The sequence below is a fragment of the Miscanthus floridulus genome, chromosome 16 (assembly GCF_019320115.1).
Source record: "Miscanthus floridulus cultivar M001 chromosome 16, ASM1932011v1, whole genome shotgun sequence".
NCBI classification, from domain to species: Eukaryota; Viridiplantae; Streptophyta; class Magnoliopsida; order Poales; family Poaceae; genus Miscanthus; species Miscanthus floridulus.
In genome coordinates, this window is record NC_089595.1 from 27,122,100 (window position 1) to 27,136,871 (window position 14,772).

The 14,772-nt window shown below is 49.8% G+C and overlaps 2 protein-coding genes across 2 annotated transcripts; both read left to right on the top strand.

Annotated features, from left to right (window-relative positions):
• Positions 1-404: 404 nt before the first annotated feature.
• On the top strand, positions 405-2,203 carry LOC136512432 (glutathione S-transferase 4-like). Its single transcript, XM_066506395.1, has 3 exons — positions 405-725; positions 832-880; positions 1,605-2,203. Exons 1-3 carry the CDS (start codon positions 570-572, stop codon positions 2,072-2,074), a joined length of 675 nt encoding a protein of 224 aa, XP_066362492.1. The 5' UTR covers positions 405-569; the 3' UTR covers positions 2,075-2,203.
• Positions 2,204-13,532: 11,329 nt separating this feature from the next.
• On the top strand, positions 13,533-13,994 carry LOC136509965 (glutathione S-transferase 4-like). Its single transcript, XM_066504544.1, has one exon. The coding sequence runs from the start codon at positions 13,605-13,607 to the stop codon at positions 13,992-13,994; it is 390 nt and encodes a 129-aa protein (XP_066360641.1). The 5' UTR covers positions 13,533-13,604.
• Positions 13,995-14,772: the final 778 nt, after the last annotated feature.

Here is a 14,772-nt window from a genome sequence, read left to right on the forward strand (position 1 = left end):
TCTAAATATATTCAGGTGGGGTCTTGTTTGGAAGCCTTTATTATAAGAAACATAACGATACAATCAGAATTTAATTTGGATAGTCGGTTTAGTAGTTACGACTATTTTTAGTCTGTACGACATGCAAATCAATGGAATACAAAAATAATCTACGGTCCCTCGCTTCCTACGCGCCTACCCGCGCAGCGCGCATTGCAGCTTGGCCGGCGCGCGCTGGGAACCAGTCAATTGGGCGGAACCAGTCAATTGGCGGGGAAAGGTGCCGGACCGATGATACCGTCCCATTTGGCGGACTCTACACCGCCCGCCCGCACCTGATCACTAGCCGCCTACGTAAGCAACGACGTCACGCGTTCACCCTCCCTTCACTTCTTCTAGTTCTAGCACCGCCAGCGCCAGCGTCATCTCTGATCTCCCTTCTCCTCTCCCGCTCGTGTATAAGTAGCAGCCTGCAGCAGGTAGAAGGTGCACATCCATCCATTTCTAGCTGCCGAGCTCTTGGTCTCGCGCGCACTCAAGGAAGGAGAGCCAGAGCTAGTCGTAGCACTCGCGAGAGCAGAGAGGAAGCCATGGCTACGTCGGCGGTGAAGGTGTACGGGTGGGCTATCTCGCCGTTCGTGTCGCGGGCTCTGCTGGCCCTGGAGGAGGCCGGCGTCGACTACGAGCTCGTCCCCATGAGCCGCCAGGCCGGCGACCACCACCGCCCGGAGCACCTCGCCAGGAACGTACGTGCCTTGCTCCCTCGATCCACCATGAATTTGTTTGTTGGTTTCACTTTCGCTCCGCCCATCGGCCCTGACTGACGCGCGCTCCCGTGCTTAATTGCTGCAGCCTTTCGGGAAGGTGCCGGTGCTCGAGGACGGCGACCTCACGCTCTTCGGTAAGTTCATCATCATCCATCGGGCGTGTCGTAGATTTATTATGAAAATATATTTCACGATTAATCTAGTAATATTCACGTAATAATATTAATTTTTATATATATTTAGTCGAATTTAATATTATTTAACTCCTCTTCTAGGATTATTTAAATCTTTGAGATGTGAGGTGTACATTTTTAGACGGATGGAGTAATTCACAGTTTTATCCTAAGTCAACCTTTTCAACTTTAAGTAAGTTTATAAAAAAAATATGCCAACATTTGTAACATTCGTTTGAAACATCCTCTTGCAACATCCACCTGAAGCACCTGAAACGCTTGAAACATGCAGATGAAACACCTGCAACATCGGTTTGGAACACCCTCTTGCAACATCTGCTTGAAATGCTAGCAACATCTAGATAAAACACTTGCAACATCCGCTTTAAAACACCTTTGAAACACCTCAACTTGAAACATGCACTTATTGTTGTTGAAACATGATAGGATTACTATTGAAACATAGGGTGCGTAGCTACACACCCTAGCACACCAATATTTCTGATGCATGGTCACATTAGTTTTATTGATTTTTTTCATCAACATTTTAATAATACACTTATTTTTGGACCTATAGGAGCAGATTTAAATTTAAAGTGAAATACAATTTAGAATGGAGGGGAGGTAGTATTTTGCTTTGATTCTACGAGTTCTAAGCGTGTGATATGTATATTTTTTCTTTCAGAATCTCGTGCGATCGCGAGACATGTCCTCCGCAAGCACAAGCCAGAGCTGCTAGGCACCGGCAGCCTGGAGCAGGCGGCCATGGTGGACGTGTGGCTCGAGGTGGAGGCCCACCAGCTGAGCCCGTTGGTGATCGCCATCGCGTTAGAGTGCATCTTCACGCCGTTCCTTGGCCGCGAACGCAACCAGGCCGTCGTCGACGAGAATGTAGAGAAGCTCAAGAAGGTGCTCGAGGTGTACGAGGCACGACTGAGCAAGTCCAAGTACCTCGCCGGCGATTTCTTTAGCCTCGCCGACCTCAGCCACTTCACCATCACGCACTACTTCATGGCCACCGAGTATGCCGCTCTAGTCGAGGCGCTCCCGCACGTCAGCGCCTGGTGGGAGGGCCTCGCCGCACGCCCGGCGGCCAAGAAGGTGGCGGAGTTCATGCCGGTTAGTACGGCCTGGGCATCCAAGAAACATGAGTGATGTTGAAGCAGAGTGATGTGTGTTGTGCTCAATTACTCTCTCATGTGTAGTACACGGTGCCTCTATAGTTTGTTTTTTTTATACTCACTTTTTTCTGCTTTCTCCTCATGAATAATAGATCTTTGGAAATTTAATGTATTTATCATATTTAGCAAAAAAAAATATTCTTTTGGGTTTTAAATCGCTGTGTAGCAGATATCTTCATCGAATTTGGCAGATGGACGCTACTACACACGGTCAAAGAGGTCGTTTTCGCGACAGCCCCAAGCAACTCTAAAAGTCACCTGCCTTTATTTATATATCTAAAAATAAGATGTCACCTGCCAACTACGTCGAGAAATTAATTTACAGGGGTAGTTGGAGACCTGACTTATTAATAGAACTTGATTTTAAAAAAACAAAAAACAATATTGTTGCTCCAGCGCCCAAGGGCAGTGACACATACCAATGCAGTGGCTGTTTATTCATTTTAAATTATAATAAAACTCTATGCCTAGAAATTTGTTAGCGGTTACTTCACATAAGTGTATACATCAATAACTAGAGTACAATTTAACTGGAGCATTATGATACATCAATACTGATAGTTTAAATGTAGCAAATTTTTATAAAACAGTACTACTGTGCATATTATTCTTTAATAGAAGAAATTTAACATCTTAAGGGCGTGTTTGGGACCGCGGTCGTCGACCGCGCGGTGCGGTATGGGCACCGCGAGCTCCGAGTGGCGGTGGCGTAAACACGAGCTCCGCGAGCTGCTTGTTCATTTTCGCGACTCCCATGTCGAGTGCGGTTGAAAGAATCATCACCGCCGCAGGACGTTTGGCGCGATTGTTCGATTCTTTCCACCGTCACCACGGAATACGCGGTCCCAAACACGCCCTAAGTGTCGTGATGCGGACCTAAAACGATTGTTAATAAAAACCATTGAAATAACTAGAGTACTCTAGTCTAGGACCTAGAATCTAAAAATATAAAAGAAAAACTCAAATAAAAATGCACGAGCATTAGAGTTTGAACTTAACAATTTGATGAAAAACTACAACAATTAATAAGATCCGAAAGCCAAATCGGACCCATGATGTCATAAATTGGAGTCAATGAAAGCTGATACAACTAAAAATACATATTAGAGACCAGTAGAGTTGTGTCGGGAACCATAAAAAGGGGTCCCCTAAGCAAGAACCGAAAAAATCGCTTAGACCTCGTAAAAATCAAAGCCAAGAAACAACCACGAGGCCTTGTACGAGGTACCGATTCTCCGACTCGCCCGAGGCCCCGCCCGTAAGGCCTCGGGGTACCGACTCTCCGTCTCGCCCGAGGCCCCGCCCGTAAGGCCTCGGACGAGGTGCCGACTCTCCGTCTCACCCGAGGCCCCGCCCGCAAGGCCTCGGACGAGGTACCGATTCTCCGCCTCGCTCGAGACCGGCTCGGCAACAACCCCGCCGCCCCCCACCTTGACCGACTTCTCTGACAGGACGTCACGTCCAACTAACGCGTTCAACCACTCCCGTGACATCAGCCGAACGACGGCTCGACACAGCGGAGTGGCTGACGAGACATGAGTACGTCAACACCATGCCGTCTGGGATAGGACGAGGCAGGGGTTACCGGCCGCTGTGCTCGACACTGTGCCACGACTGACACCCATGCTGCACTGTGCTACCTAACCCCTGCTCCGAAGACAGCGCGGCATGGAGAGTCATGTCCAGGTCCCTGTAGCCTCAGAATCGATGTACGAAGGCCAACTGCTCCCTCCGAGCCTCGGCTATCTGCTTTGGGGTCTCGGTAGCCTCGGGACTCGCGCCCGCTGAGCCTCCCACAATGGTTCAGCCTCGGTACCGACTGGGCCTCGGCTCTCTTCGTTGTCAACATACAGCGACCGGCACGTCGTCCACAGTATGTGCCATGCCCTGCGTCAAGCCATCACAGGAGCTCCCATGTCGCACAGGATCAGGCATGACCGGCGCATCGCTCCAGTGCACCAAGGACAGGGCCGCTCCACCGACCATGCCGCCACAGCGACGAGCTACAGGGCTCGGACATGCCGCCTCTGCTCACGAAACGCCATGTACCAAACACATGTAACGCCCCGGTGCCTCCCTTTGACTATAAAAGGGAGTGACTGGGGCCGCTTCTAGCAGACACACACGCTCATCAGGACTCAGACGTTCACGAACACACATACACGCATGAACAACGCAACACTCTGTAACTCACACTCCTCCCTCGCTGCCTGAGATCAACATCTCAAGCAACACACGTCACTCCACGCGGAGACCTAGGACTAACTCTCTCTCTCTCTCGCCTAGCTTGTAAACCCCTACTACAAGCACCTCGATGCAAGGAATACAAGATCGATCTCTCAGACTGGACGTAGGGCACCTATTGCCTGAACCAGTATAAACCTTGTGTCTCTTTGCATTACCATCTGGGATTAGGGGCATGCAGTACAAATTCACTAGTCGGTTGAGGACCTCGGTTCCAAAACACCGACAGTTGGCGCGCCAGGTAGGGAAACTACTACGTGTCAGCTTAATCATCCCAACAAGTTTTGGATGGCAGACCCCATGCGATATGAGTACGATATGGTGCTCCTCCCACCGGGAGCCCCATCGACCAACGATGACATCATGCGCCAGCAGCCCAGGCATGGGCGGCGCTCGGGCCGCCGCTCTCGTCGCGCTCGCCAGGCGCGATGTGGGCAAGACCAACCCGACTCCGCGCAAGCTCGGGGCGACGCACCGCGCTCCGCCGGTATCCCATGCCCGGCTGTTGGTACAGAGTCCCTGGTTGGGGACCTGTCTAGCTTAAGCCTGGGCAAGGGAAAGACACCGATGGCGCAGTGCGATGCTCCGTCACCAAGCTCTGCCCCGCCACCTCCTGAGAAATCGACTTCGGCGGAGTGGAGCTCGGCGACGGCACCATCCCTGTACCCCCTCGGGTTGAGCAATGCCGTCGCCACCTACCAACGTTTTGCCCTCGACCTCATCGCCACAACCTCGACCCACACCCATGCTAACTCCTCAGAGGAGGACGAGGCATGGGCTGGAGTGGACCTCTCCGACCTTCACGACCCTAAAGCCATGCGCCACTTCCTAGCCGCGAGCGACTACTGCTTCGGCTACTCTGACTCCGATGACGAAGGCGGTTATGATCCCACTCATGAGTGCTTCAACGTCGAGCTCAGGATGCCAAGCGCGAGCGATGAGGACGAGGGGGTAGGCGATGCCACACCTCCACGCATCAAGCCCCTAGTAGCGCGGAACGAGAACCCCACCCCTAAGGAACTTCGACGCCCGAACCTGGAGCAGCTTCGTGAGCTTCAGGCCAAGGTCGAGCAAGACCGACTCCTTCTGCAGTAGCTCCGAGACACTCTTGAGCAAGAGCAGTAGGGTCACGGGGATGACGGAGCAGCCCGGTGGTGGGCTCACGACGCCAACCATCGCATCAACAACGACGAAGGGGGCGAGCAACCCCCCATCTTCAATCGCGCCAGTCAGAACGTGGTGGCAGCGGCGATGCTACTTTGAGCAATGCCCGAGCCCTCTACCTTGGAGGGGCGATGGGTCCACAGCGAGCTATGAGACCTCCTCGAGGCCATCGCGGTACAGCAGGCCAAAAGTTCTACCTCTCGGCGGCGCAGGAGCGCCTCGGAATGACCCATGGCGTCACCTCGGTAGGATAGAGAGGCCTCGGTTCATCCTGAGCCCACTGAGGCACCGACAACCAACAAGGCCCCCTCGGTGCACGACCACCTCAGCAACCGACGCGAGGCGCAAGGCGACCGTGTTGTGGTTAGCAAGCAACGGCGCCACAACAACGATGGGCCCATCCGAGGCTACCACCCGCACCGAGGCGGTCCCTACGACTATAGGGAAGACCGCAGTCCTTCTCCTGGGCCACCTGGCCCTCGAGTCTTCAGCAAGGCCATCCGCAACGCCCACTTCCTGGCCCAGTTTCAGCAACCGGCCAACCTCTCAAAGTATAGCGGCGAAACCAACCCTGAGCTGTGGTTGGCTGATTATCGCCTGGCTTGTCAGCTAGGCAGCGCGGACGATGACCTGCTCATCATCCGCAACCTCCCCTTGCTCCTGTCAGACTCGGCGTGAGCCTGGCTCGAACACCTCCCTCCCTTGTAGATCCAAAATTGGCGTGACTTGGTAAAGTTATTCGTCGGGAGCTTCCAGGGCACATACGTGTGCCCCGGGAACTCCTAGGACCTCAAGAGTTGTCGCCAGAGGTCAAACGAGTCTCTCCGAGACTTCATCTGATGCTTCTCCAAACAATGCACCGAGTTGCCCAGCATCGGTGACTCAGAAATTGTCTAGGCATTTGTCTCCGGCACCTCCTGGCGAGACCTGGTCCGAGAGTTAGACCGGAACATACCAACCACGGTGGCCACGCTCCTCGACATCGCCACTAGCTTCGCCTCGGGCGAAGAGGCTGTCGGGGCCATCTTCCCTAACAACGGCGCCGGGGGAAGCAGGAGATCCTAGAGGCCGATCTAGTCGCAGCCGTAGATCGCAGGAATCCCCGAGGCCCCGCCAGAGGTCCCGGGCTCTTCGATGACAAGGACGATGCCAACAAGAAGGGCGAAATCCTCACCAATGCTTGGAACATAGAACAGCTATGTTGCTTCTACCCTTAAATTTCCAAGCATTGTATACTTTGTTTCTCGAAACACAATAAAGAGGCGTTCTTTTGTTGTTCTAAATTTTTGAGAAACCCCCCGAGCCCATCGATGGGGGATCAGCGTTACAATAACGCTATAAGGGAGACTTGACTCTACCCCTGCAAAACCGAGCCTCCCTCGGGGGCTAGAAGGGGGGACCTCCCCCCCTAAGTCCCAGTTTTTTAGTCGTCTTTCAAAAAGATTTCTACGCCAAACTCTCTCTCGTACTCTGACAAATCGATTGTAAAAAACCTAAGGACCGAAAGTCTATCTCAGGGCCAAAAGGCCAGCCGAGTCGTGAGACGGCCTACACCTCTGGGCTATGGCAACTCCCTCACCACCTTTTGCCCGAAGGATAGCTTAGGCTCCGAAGAAGTTTTTTGCAAGAGATATGTTCGAAGATGAGACAGAGGGCAGAGGCTCGGAAATACAATAGAAAACGATTAAAAAGCATATAGACACCGTTTCTTTTAGTCGTTTTTCGAAAGATTTCTACGCCAAACTCTCTCTCGTACTCTGACAAATCGATTGTAAAAAACATAAGGACTGAAAGTCTGTCTGAGGGCAAAAGGTCGGCCGAGTCGTGAGACGGCCTATGCCTCTGGGCTACGGTAGCTCCCTCACCACCTTTTGCCCGAAGGGCAGCTCAGGCTCCGAGGAAGTTTTTTGTAAAAAATATGTTCAAAGACGAGACAGAGGGCAGAGGCTCAGAAATACAATAAAAAATGATTAAAAAGCGTATACACACAAGTACTTTAAAAGGCCTCGATGGCCACGAGCGTCATGGTACAATGATGTAAGTCCTAATCTATTTACATGACCCTTTTGGCCTAGGTCAGAATTTAGGGTCGCCAGCATCGACGGTCGGTCCAAGGCCCTGCCCATAAGGCCTCGTACGAGGTACCGATTCTCCTCCTCGATCAAGGCCTCGAACCACAAGGCCTCATACGAGGTACCGATTCTCCGCCTCGATCGAGGCCCCGAACCGTAAGGCCTCGTACGAGGTACCGATTCTCTACCTCGATCGAGGCCCCGCGTCACAAGGCCTCGAATGAGGTACACTCACCGTCATCGGCTGATGGGAAGGGAGTATCCCCACCCGATTCCTTTCAAACTAAGGAACTGGGCACCGAGCCCATTACGGTCCAGGGGTTCGAAGGCTGGACCCCTGAGGGTTTCGACAGCCACCCCAGGACAAACAGAGTCAGGGATGACTATGGGCGAGCCCGTACATGGCCGAGGCCCAAGCAAGCAATTGCTTGGGATGCCCTAAGTCATGTCCGAGACCGGTAGGGAAGTCTCTGAATGGGATCCCACCGTAGGGAGGCACCGAGCCCCTGGGGCCAATCAAACGACCCTGGGACCCACTAGAGAAGCCCTCTAGTACTTTTAGAGTGCATCTCTGGACTGCTAGCCGACCCCTATCAAATGGGCACAGGCACCCACTTGGACTTACCCGATAACAGCTCACCAGATATGTCACCGCTCGCGCCCACCGAGGGTAGTCTGGCATACTCCACCCCTCCTTCCGAACAAAAAGGATGTGTGAGGGCCGAACAAAAAAGACAGAGAAACTCCTGATCGCCCTCTTGCTCTGAGCAGAGGCTCGGGGGCTCTTCCTACAACCAAGCTAAGACCCAGCGACCCAAACTCGCACCCGGGGGCTCGGCAAAACCCCCCTCCTTCCAAATGAAAAGGATGCGTGAGGGCCACACAAAAAAGACAGGGAAACTCCTAATCACCCTCTTGCTCCGAAGCAGAGGCTCGGGGGCTCTTCCTGCAACCAAGCTGAGACCCAGCGACCCAAACTTGCACTCGAGGACTCGGCAAACAACCCCTCCTTCCAAACGAAAAGGATGCGCGAGGGCCGCACAAAAAAGATAGGGAAACTCCTGATCGCCCTCTTGCTCCGAAGCAGAGGCTCAGGGGCTCTTCCTGCAACAAAGCCGATGCCCATCGACCCGAACTCCCACTCGAGGGCTCGGCAAACATGATAAAAACCCTCCTTCTGAACGAACAGGATGCGTGAGGGCCGCACAAAAAAGACAGGAAAACTCCTGATCACCCTCTTGCTCCAAACAGAGGCTCGGGGGCTCTTCCTACAACCAAGCCAAGGCCCGGCAATCTGAACTCGCACTCAGGAGCTCGGCACTGGGCACCGAGCCCGTTACGATCCAGGGGTTCGAAGGCTGGGCTCCTGAGGGTTTCGACAGCTGCCCTAGGACAAACAGAGTCAGGGATGACTATGGGCGAGCCCGTACATGGCCAAGGCTTAGGCAAGCAATTGCTTGGGATGCCCTAAGTCATGTCCAAGACCGACAGGGAAGTCTCTGAATGGGATTCCACCGTAGGGAGGCACCGAGCCCCCGGGGCCAATCGAACAGCCCTAGGACCCACTAGAGAAGCCCTCTAGTACTTTTGGAGTGCGTCTCTGGACTGCTAGCCAGCCCCTATCGAATGGGGCACGGGCACCCACTTGGACTTACCCGATAACAGCTCATCGGAGGTGTCACCGCTCGCGCCTACCGAGGGTAGCCTGGCATACTCCACCCCTCCTTCCGAACGAAAAGGATGCATGAGGGCCGCACAAAAAAGACAGGGAAACTCCTGATCGCCCTCTTGCTCCAAAGCAGAGGCTCGGGGGCTCTTCCTACAACAAAGCCAAGGCCTAGCGACTCAAACTCGCACTCAAGGGCTCGGCAAACGTGATAAAACCCCTCACTCAACATGAGAAAAGCCCCTGGAGGAATCAATCCACTCCTCTAGGGCCTCGGAGGCTACACCCGGTGGGTGCGCTCGCGCGCATCCACCGAAGCCTCGAGTTCGAAACATCATCTCGCCAGGAGGTGCCGTGAGCCAAGTCTCGTCAAAACCTCAGGGAGAGCGCTCACACTCTCCCCGAGGCTCGGGGGCTACTGTCGGAGACCATAAAAAGGGGTCCCCCTAAGCAAAAACCAAAAAAATCGCTTAGACCTCATAAAAATCAAAGCCAAGAAACAACCACGAGGCCTCGTACGAGGTACTGATTCTCTGACTCGCCCGAGGCCCCACGCGTAAGGCCTCGGACGAGGTATCGATTCTCCGACTCGCCCGAAGCCCCACCCGTAAGGCCTCGGACGAAGTACCGACTCTCCGTCTCGCCCGAGGCCCCGCCTGTAAGGCCTCGGACAAGGTACCGATTCTTCGTCTCGCCTGAGGCCCCGCCCGTAAGGCCTCGGACAAGGTATCGATTCTCCGCCTCGCTCGAGATCGGCTCGGCAACAACCCCGCCGCCCCCACCTTGACCGACTTCTCTGACAGGACATCACGTCCAACTAACGCGTTCAACCACTCCCGCGACATCAGCCGAACGATGGCTCGACACAGCGGAGTGGCCGACGAGACGTGAGTCACGTCAACACCATGCCGTCCGGGATAGGACGGGGCAGGGGTTACCGGCCGCTGTGCTTGACACTGTGCCACGACTGATGCCCGTGCTGCACTGTGCTACCTAACCCCTGCTCCGAAGACAGCGCGGCGTGGAGAGTCATGTGTCTCTTTGCATCACCATCCGGGATTAGGGGCACACAGTATAAATTCACTAGTCGGTTGAGGACCCCCGGTTCCAAAACACCGACAAGTTGAAAGCACGCAAATACATCTAGAGTAGTGATGAAGTTATGACAACTAGATAGAGATTATATATTTTCAAAATAGGCATTGTAGTAGGAAATGAATAGAGAGACTAAAGATTTAAATTTTGATTATTTTAACATACTAAAATTAATACTTACTATGTAACATAACATTCTAGATTGCATTTGACCTGGCCAACTGATAACGATACGTTGACCGTACCAACCTCAGCCATCACTCTCACTGGCAGATAGGCTGCTGTCACTCATTAGAAATTGTTTCTGAAATAATATTTTTAATATGATTAATTATAGATCTGGGCTGTTGGTTATTGAAGGACGGCTACTCAGGTGTGGACATGCTGACGTGGCAGCCGACCACCATTGATGGGCCCTAGCCGACTGAACCGTTGTTGCCGACGGAGCTTCGATATGCCTGTCAGTAGGCCGCTGGCCTATCGGCGTTGCCGATAGAAATATCGGCCCATTTGCCGACAAACGTCTTTTTAAGGGGTGTTTGGTTTCCTATTAAAATTTAGTCCCTGTCACATTTGATGTTTTACACTAATTTGAAGTATTAAATGTAGACTAATTATAAAACTAATTGCACAGATTGAGACTAATTTACGAGACGAATCTATTAAGCCTAATTAGGCTCATGTTTAGTCTTTCTGATTAGTATCTAAATATTCGATGTGACATCTATTAAACTTTAGTCCCTGGATCCAAACTTTAGTTAAGACAAATCGTACGGAAATTTTCTTTTGTATATTGACTAATAATGTTGTATGTATTACATCTTTTTTATGCGTATTGCTCTTGATGCTCTTGACAATATGCTCATCATTATGCTAGGCATTGTGTTGTCTTCTAGTGGAACATTTGGCCACACCTGATAAAAGATATAAAAGATACCACATCAGGTTTGTATCACACCGAGATGGAGAAGAGAGGAGAGCATAGAGAGAGAAAAACAATAGACTATAAACTTACAACAAGCTAACACATGCTCTAAAAATCTCTATGAGAGAACGACGGGGTTAGATATTTCAATTGAAAACAATTATATGAATGAACTATTAGAGAATGTCTAGTAACAAGAGAGAGAATGTTGTTAGATTATTACTATAAAGCATTGGTATAAAGTAACTACTACAATAATGAAAAAATCTGTCTAGATATAGCCAACTATTTTGTTAGCAAATACTACTAAATAATATCAGTACAAAGTTGACTAGTTGAGCATCTTATCCATTTCCCTCATGACGTGCTAATTGTGGGACGGAAAATAGCGTCTCCTCCTCCAAAAATCATGATGTGCGTACGAAAGCAATAACGTCACGCTTGAAGCAAAAAGGTTGAGATGGTCTGCACATACGCAAGCAACGTCGAGACAGCCTCACGTGACTCCATTTCGTCCCTGCTGGTCTTCTCTGATTGATTTCTAGATACCCGCTGGCCGGCCGCTGCGGCCTGGCCTCCCTTACAGATAGGTGCCGGTGCCGGAGGACGGAGACCTGGCTTGTTTCAGCTTGTGTTTAGTTTATTCTCTTTCATAGAATACTATTGAATCATCCAAAACCATCTGAAATGTGCAGTGCACCATCCAAACACGCTCGTACGCCCGCCAACCAACCAATAATTCACTCCATTTCGTGTCCTCGCTTATCGCCTAAATCTCAATCATGAGTGTCATTTTCATATATATGCCTCAATCTCAATGAGTTCCGTTTTTATATATAGGCATGTTTTATTTGTTCCGCTGCTAGGATAAAAAGGCTTTAACTGACAGTTATAATCATAAGTAAATCAACGTTCTTTTTAATACCAACATCAAAACAGAGTAAACGTTGGTAAAAACTTCTCCTAACGCAAGAAATGAGTATCAGTACTTCCCGTAAAGACGAACAGAAGATAGTGGGCGAGACTTTCAGAAAAGATTTTTTTTTGGCGTGTGGTTTTTTTTATAACTTTTCCGGATTTTCTGATGCTCTGTTTGGAGCACAGGATTTTTGTGTGTGTGTATTTTCTACAAAACTAAATTGATTCTTTCTATGTTCCAAAAAGACCCTGAAGGTTCAGGCTCTTCTCTCGTTTTCCAAATTTGCTAGTCAAGCTTACCCAGTCCCCACTTGGCCAAGTGTAATCGTCGACGACGTCGCTCTTTGGTACAGATGAGACTTTGGTTTCACAACCCTTTCATTTGGCACCTAAACCTACTTCATTTTTTATGGTCATCCGAAACGTTGCTACCAGTACTAAAATGCACAATTTCGAATGCGTCAACGTGCTCTCTTTTTCATGTTCTTAGTACAAGGTATATACTGCTATCTTTTATTCAGAATATGTCCTTTTCTAATCATGTCGATAGCTCAAACTCTTCAAACTCAAACCATCAACATATAAACAAATATAAAGATTCACAATGTAATCAAGATACAAGTTAATTGAACATGAAAAGTGCTTTTAAAATATATAGGTCCCTTTCTTTTATATGGACCGCATCAGTGGTGGATGGATTTATAAAAAAATGTTTTAATTCATTGTTAAAAGAGGGTATTCCAGTTGCCGCATATCAAATATGCCATGATTACAGAAAGCCTCATAGCGTTTTTGTGCCCCTCAAGGCCATGTAAACATGCCAATTGGGTTCACTGTATCACCCCCTTAGTTCTACTAGTCCCATACATATCCACATGACCGTGGCACCATTTCTTTACTTTTTGCCTCATCAACTATAGAGAGAGATACAAATCACGATGATATTGCTAAAGAAACTAATGGTCTTAACCAACATTTACCGACCGGTGGTAAACGATGATGCAAATTATGAGTGTAAGTGGATTTTTTTTAGAATTCCGCGATCTAATGCTCATTAGCGTAAATATTAACAAATAATAACTCGACATGGTTCACGTGAGAGTTGAGACTAGAGGTAAGGGTTGGCTAAAGTGAAACAATTTTACATGTTTTATATGGGAGTTAAGTGGCACAAAATACTTTATATGTGGTGTTCTTAAACCATGATACTTCTATACTATGTGGTGTAAACTACAACTCACACCTGCTCAGAAATATGTGTATCCATAAAACATCCTAGCAGCATTTTATCCACCACCACAAAATTTTCTAACACATAATATACGTATTTCTTTATTCAGAATCCCGAGCGATCGCGAGGCACGTGCTTCGGAAGTTCAAGCCGGAGCTCTTGGGGTCCGGCAACCTAGAGCAGTCGGCGATGGTGGACATGTGGGTGGAGGTGGAGGCCCACCAGATGCAACCACTGGCAGGCGCCATCGCCGTCGAGTGCATCGTCGCGCCCGTCCTACATGGCCGCGAACGCAACCAGGCCGTCGTCGACGAGAACGTGGAGAAGCTGAAGAAGGTGCTGGAGGTGTACGAGGCGCGGCTGGCGCAGAGCAGGTACCTCGCCGGCGACGTCCTCAGCCTCGCCGACCTCAGCCACTTCACCATCATGCACTACTTCATGGCTACCGAGTACGCCACACTGGTCAAGGCACTACCGCACGTCAACGCCTGGTGGGAGGGCCTAGCCGCCCGCTCAGCAGCGAAGAAGGTGGCGGAGTTCATGCCACTCGCCTCCGGGGTGCCCAAGAAACAGGAGTGATATAGTGATGCATGTTGTGTGCTTATTAACTACTTTTCCATGTGTGGCGTTCCTCCGTACTTTGTGTAACTTTCATTTCTTTTTGCTACTTTTGTCCATGAATACTGAGCGAGGTGCAAATTTAATGTATTTCATCACATTTAGCAAAAAAATGTATTTAATCACATTTCAGATTGCCCTGTAGCAGATTTCATTGAATTTAGCATTGGATCTCGTATTGTCATCCATAACACTAGATTCTATTGTTGCGATATCGGTTGGCCGTTGGCAGCCTTGACACCTTCTGCTCCAGAAATGTTGCAAGTATATTCTAAAACAACTCTGGGATGCAGGGAATTTGATACTTTCAGATGTTACATGCTCTAATACTAGCACATTGTAAACTTCTAATGACTTGCCATAAACTTTCTAATTAAAACTTTGCACTCTAAGATATTCATAACTTTGTAGTAGAATTCATGCATGTTTGAGAATTCTAAAAAGCAGTAACCTGAGCAATATTGCAAACCTCAATGGCCCCGTTCGCGTGCCCTTAAACCCGGCTGATCCGCTTCTTTTTTTTATCTGAAACAGTGTTTTCCTCTCACAAATTCCTCCAGAATTCCTCTAAGCCATCCAAATTCCTCCAGAACCATACCATCCAAATATCACACTCTAATGTAATCAGTATGTCTGATGTTGGCCTAAATGAGTATTCTAGGTTGTATTTTTTTAATCTTGGAGTCAAAAGTTCAAGATTCTAGGCGTGCATTAAGTAGGAGAAGGAAAAGTAGGCAGA

What these genes read in the sequence shown, in the direction of transcription:
- LOC136512432 (XM_066506395.1), top strand. Translation starts at nt 570, where the DNA reads ATGGCTACGTCGGCGGTGAAGGTGTACGGGTGGGCTATCTCGCCGTTC. An exon ending in CGGAGCACCTCGCCAGGAAC is followed by an intron (nt 726 to 831) that starts GTACGTGCCTTG and finishes TAATTGCTGCAG; the next exon opens with CCTTTCGGGAAGGTGCCGGT. An exon ending in CGGCGACCTCACGCTCTTCG is followed by an intron (nt 881 to 1,604) that starts GTAAGTTCATCA and finishes TTTTTCTTTCAG; the next exon opens with AATCTCGTGCGATCGCGAGA.
- LOC136509965 (XM_066504544.1), top strand. Translation starts at nt 13,605, where the DNA reads ATGGTGGACATGTGGGTGGAGGTGGAGGCCCACCAGATGCAACCACTG.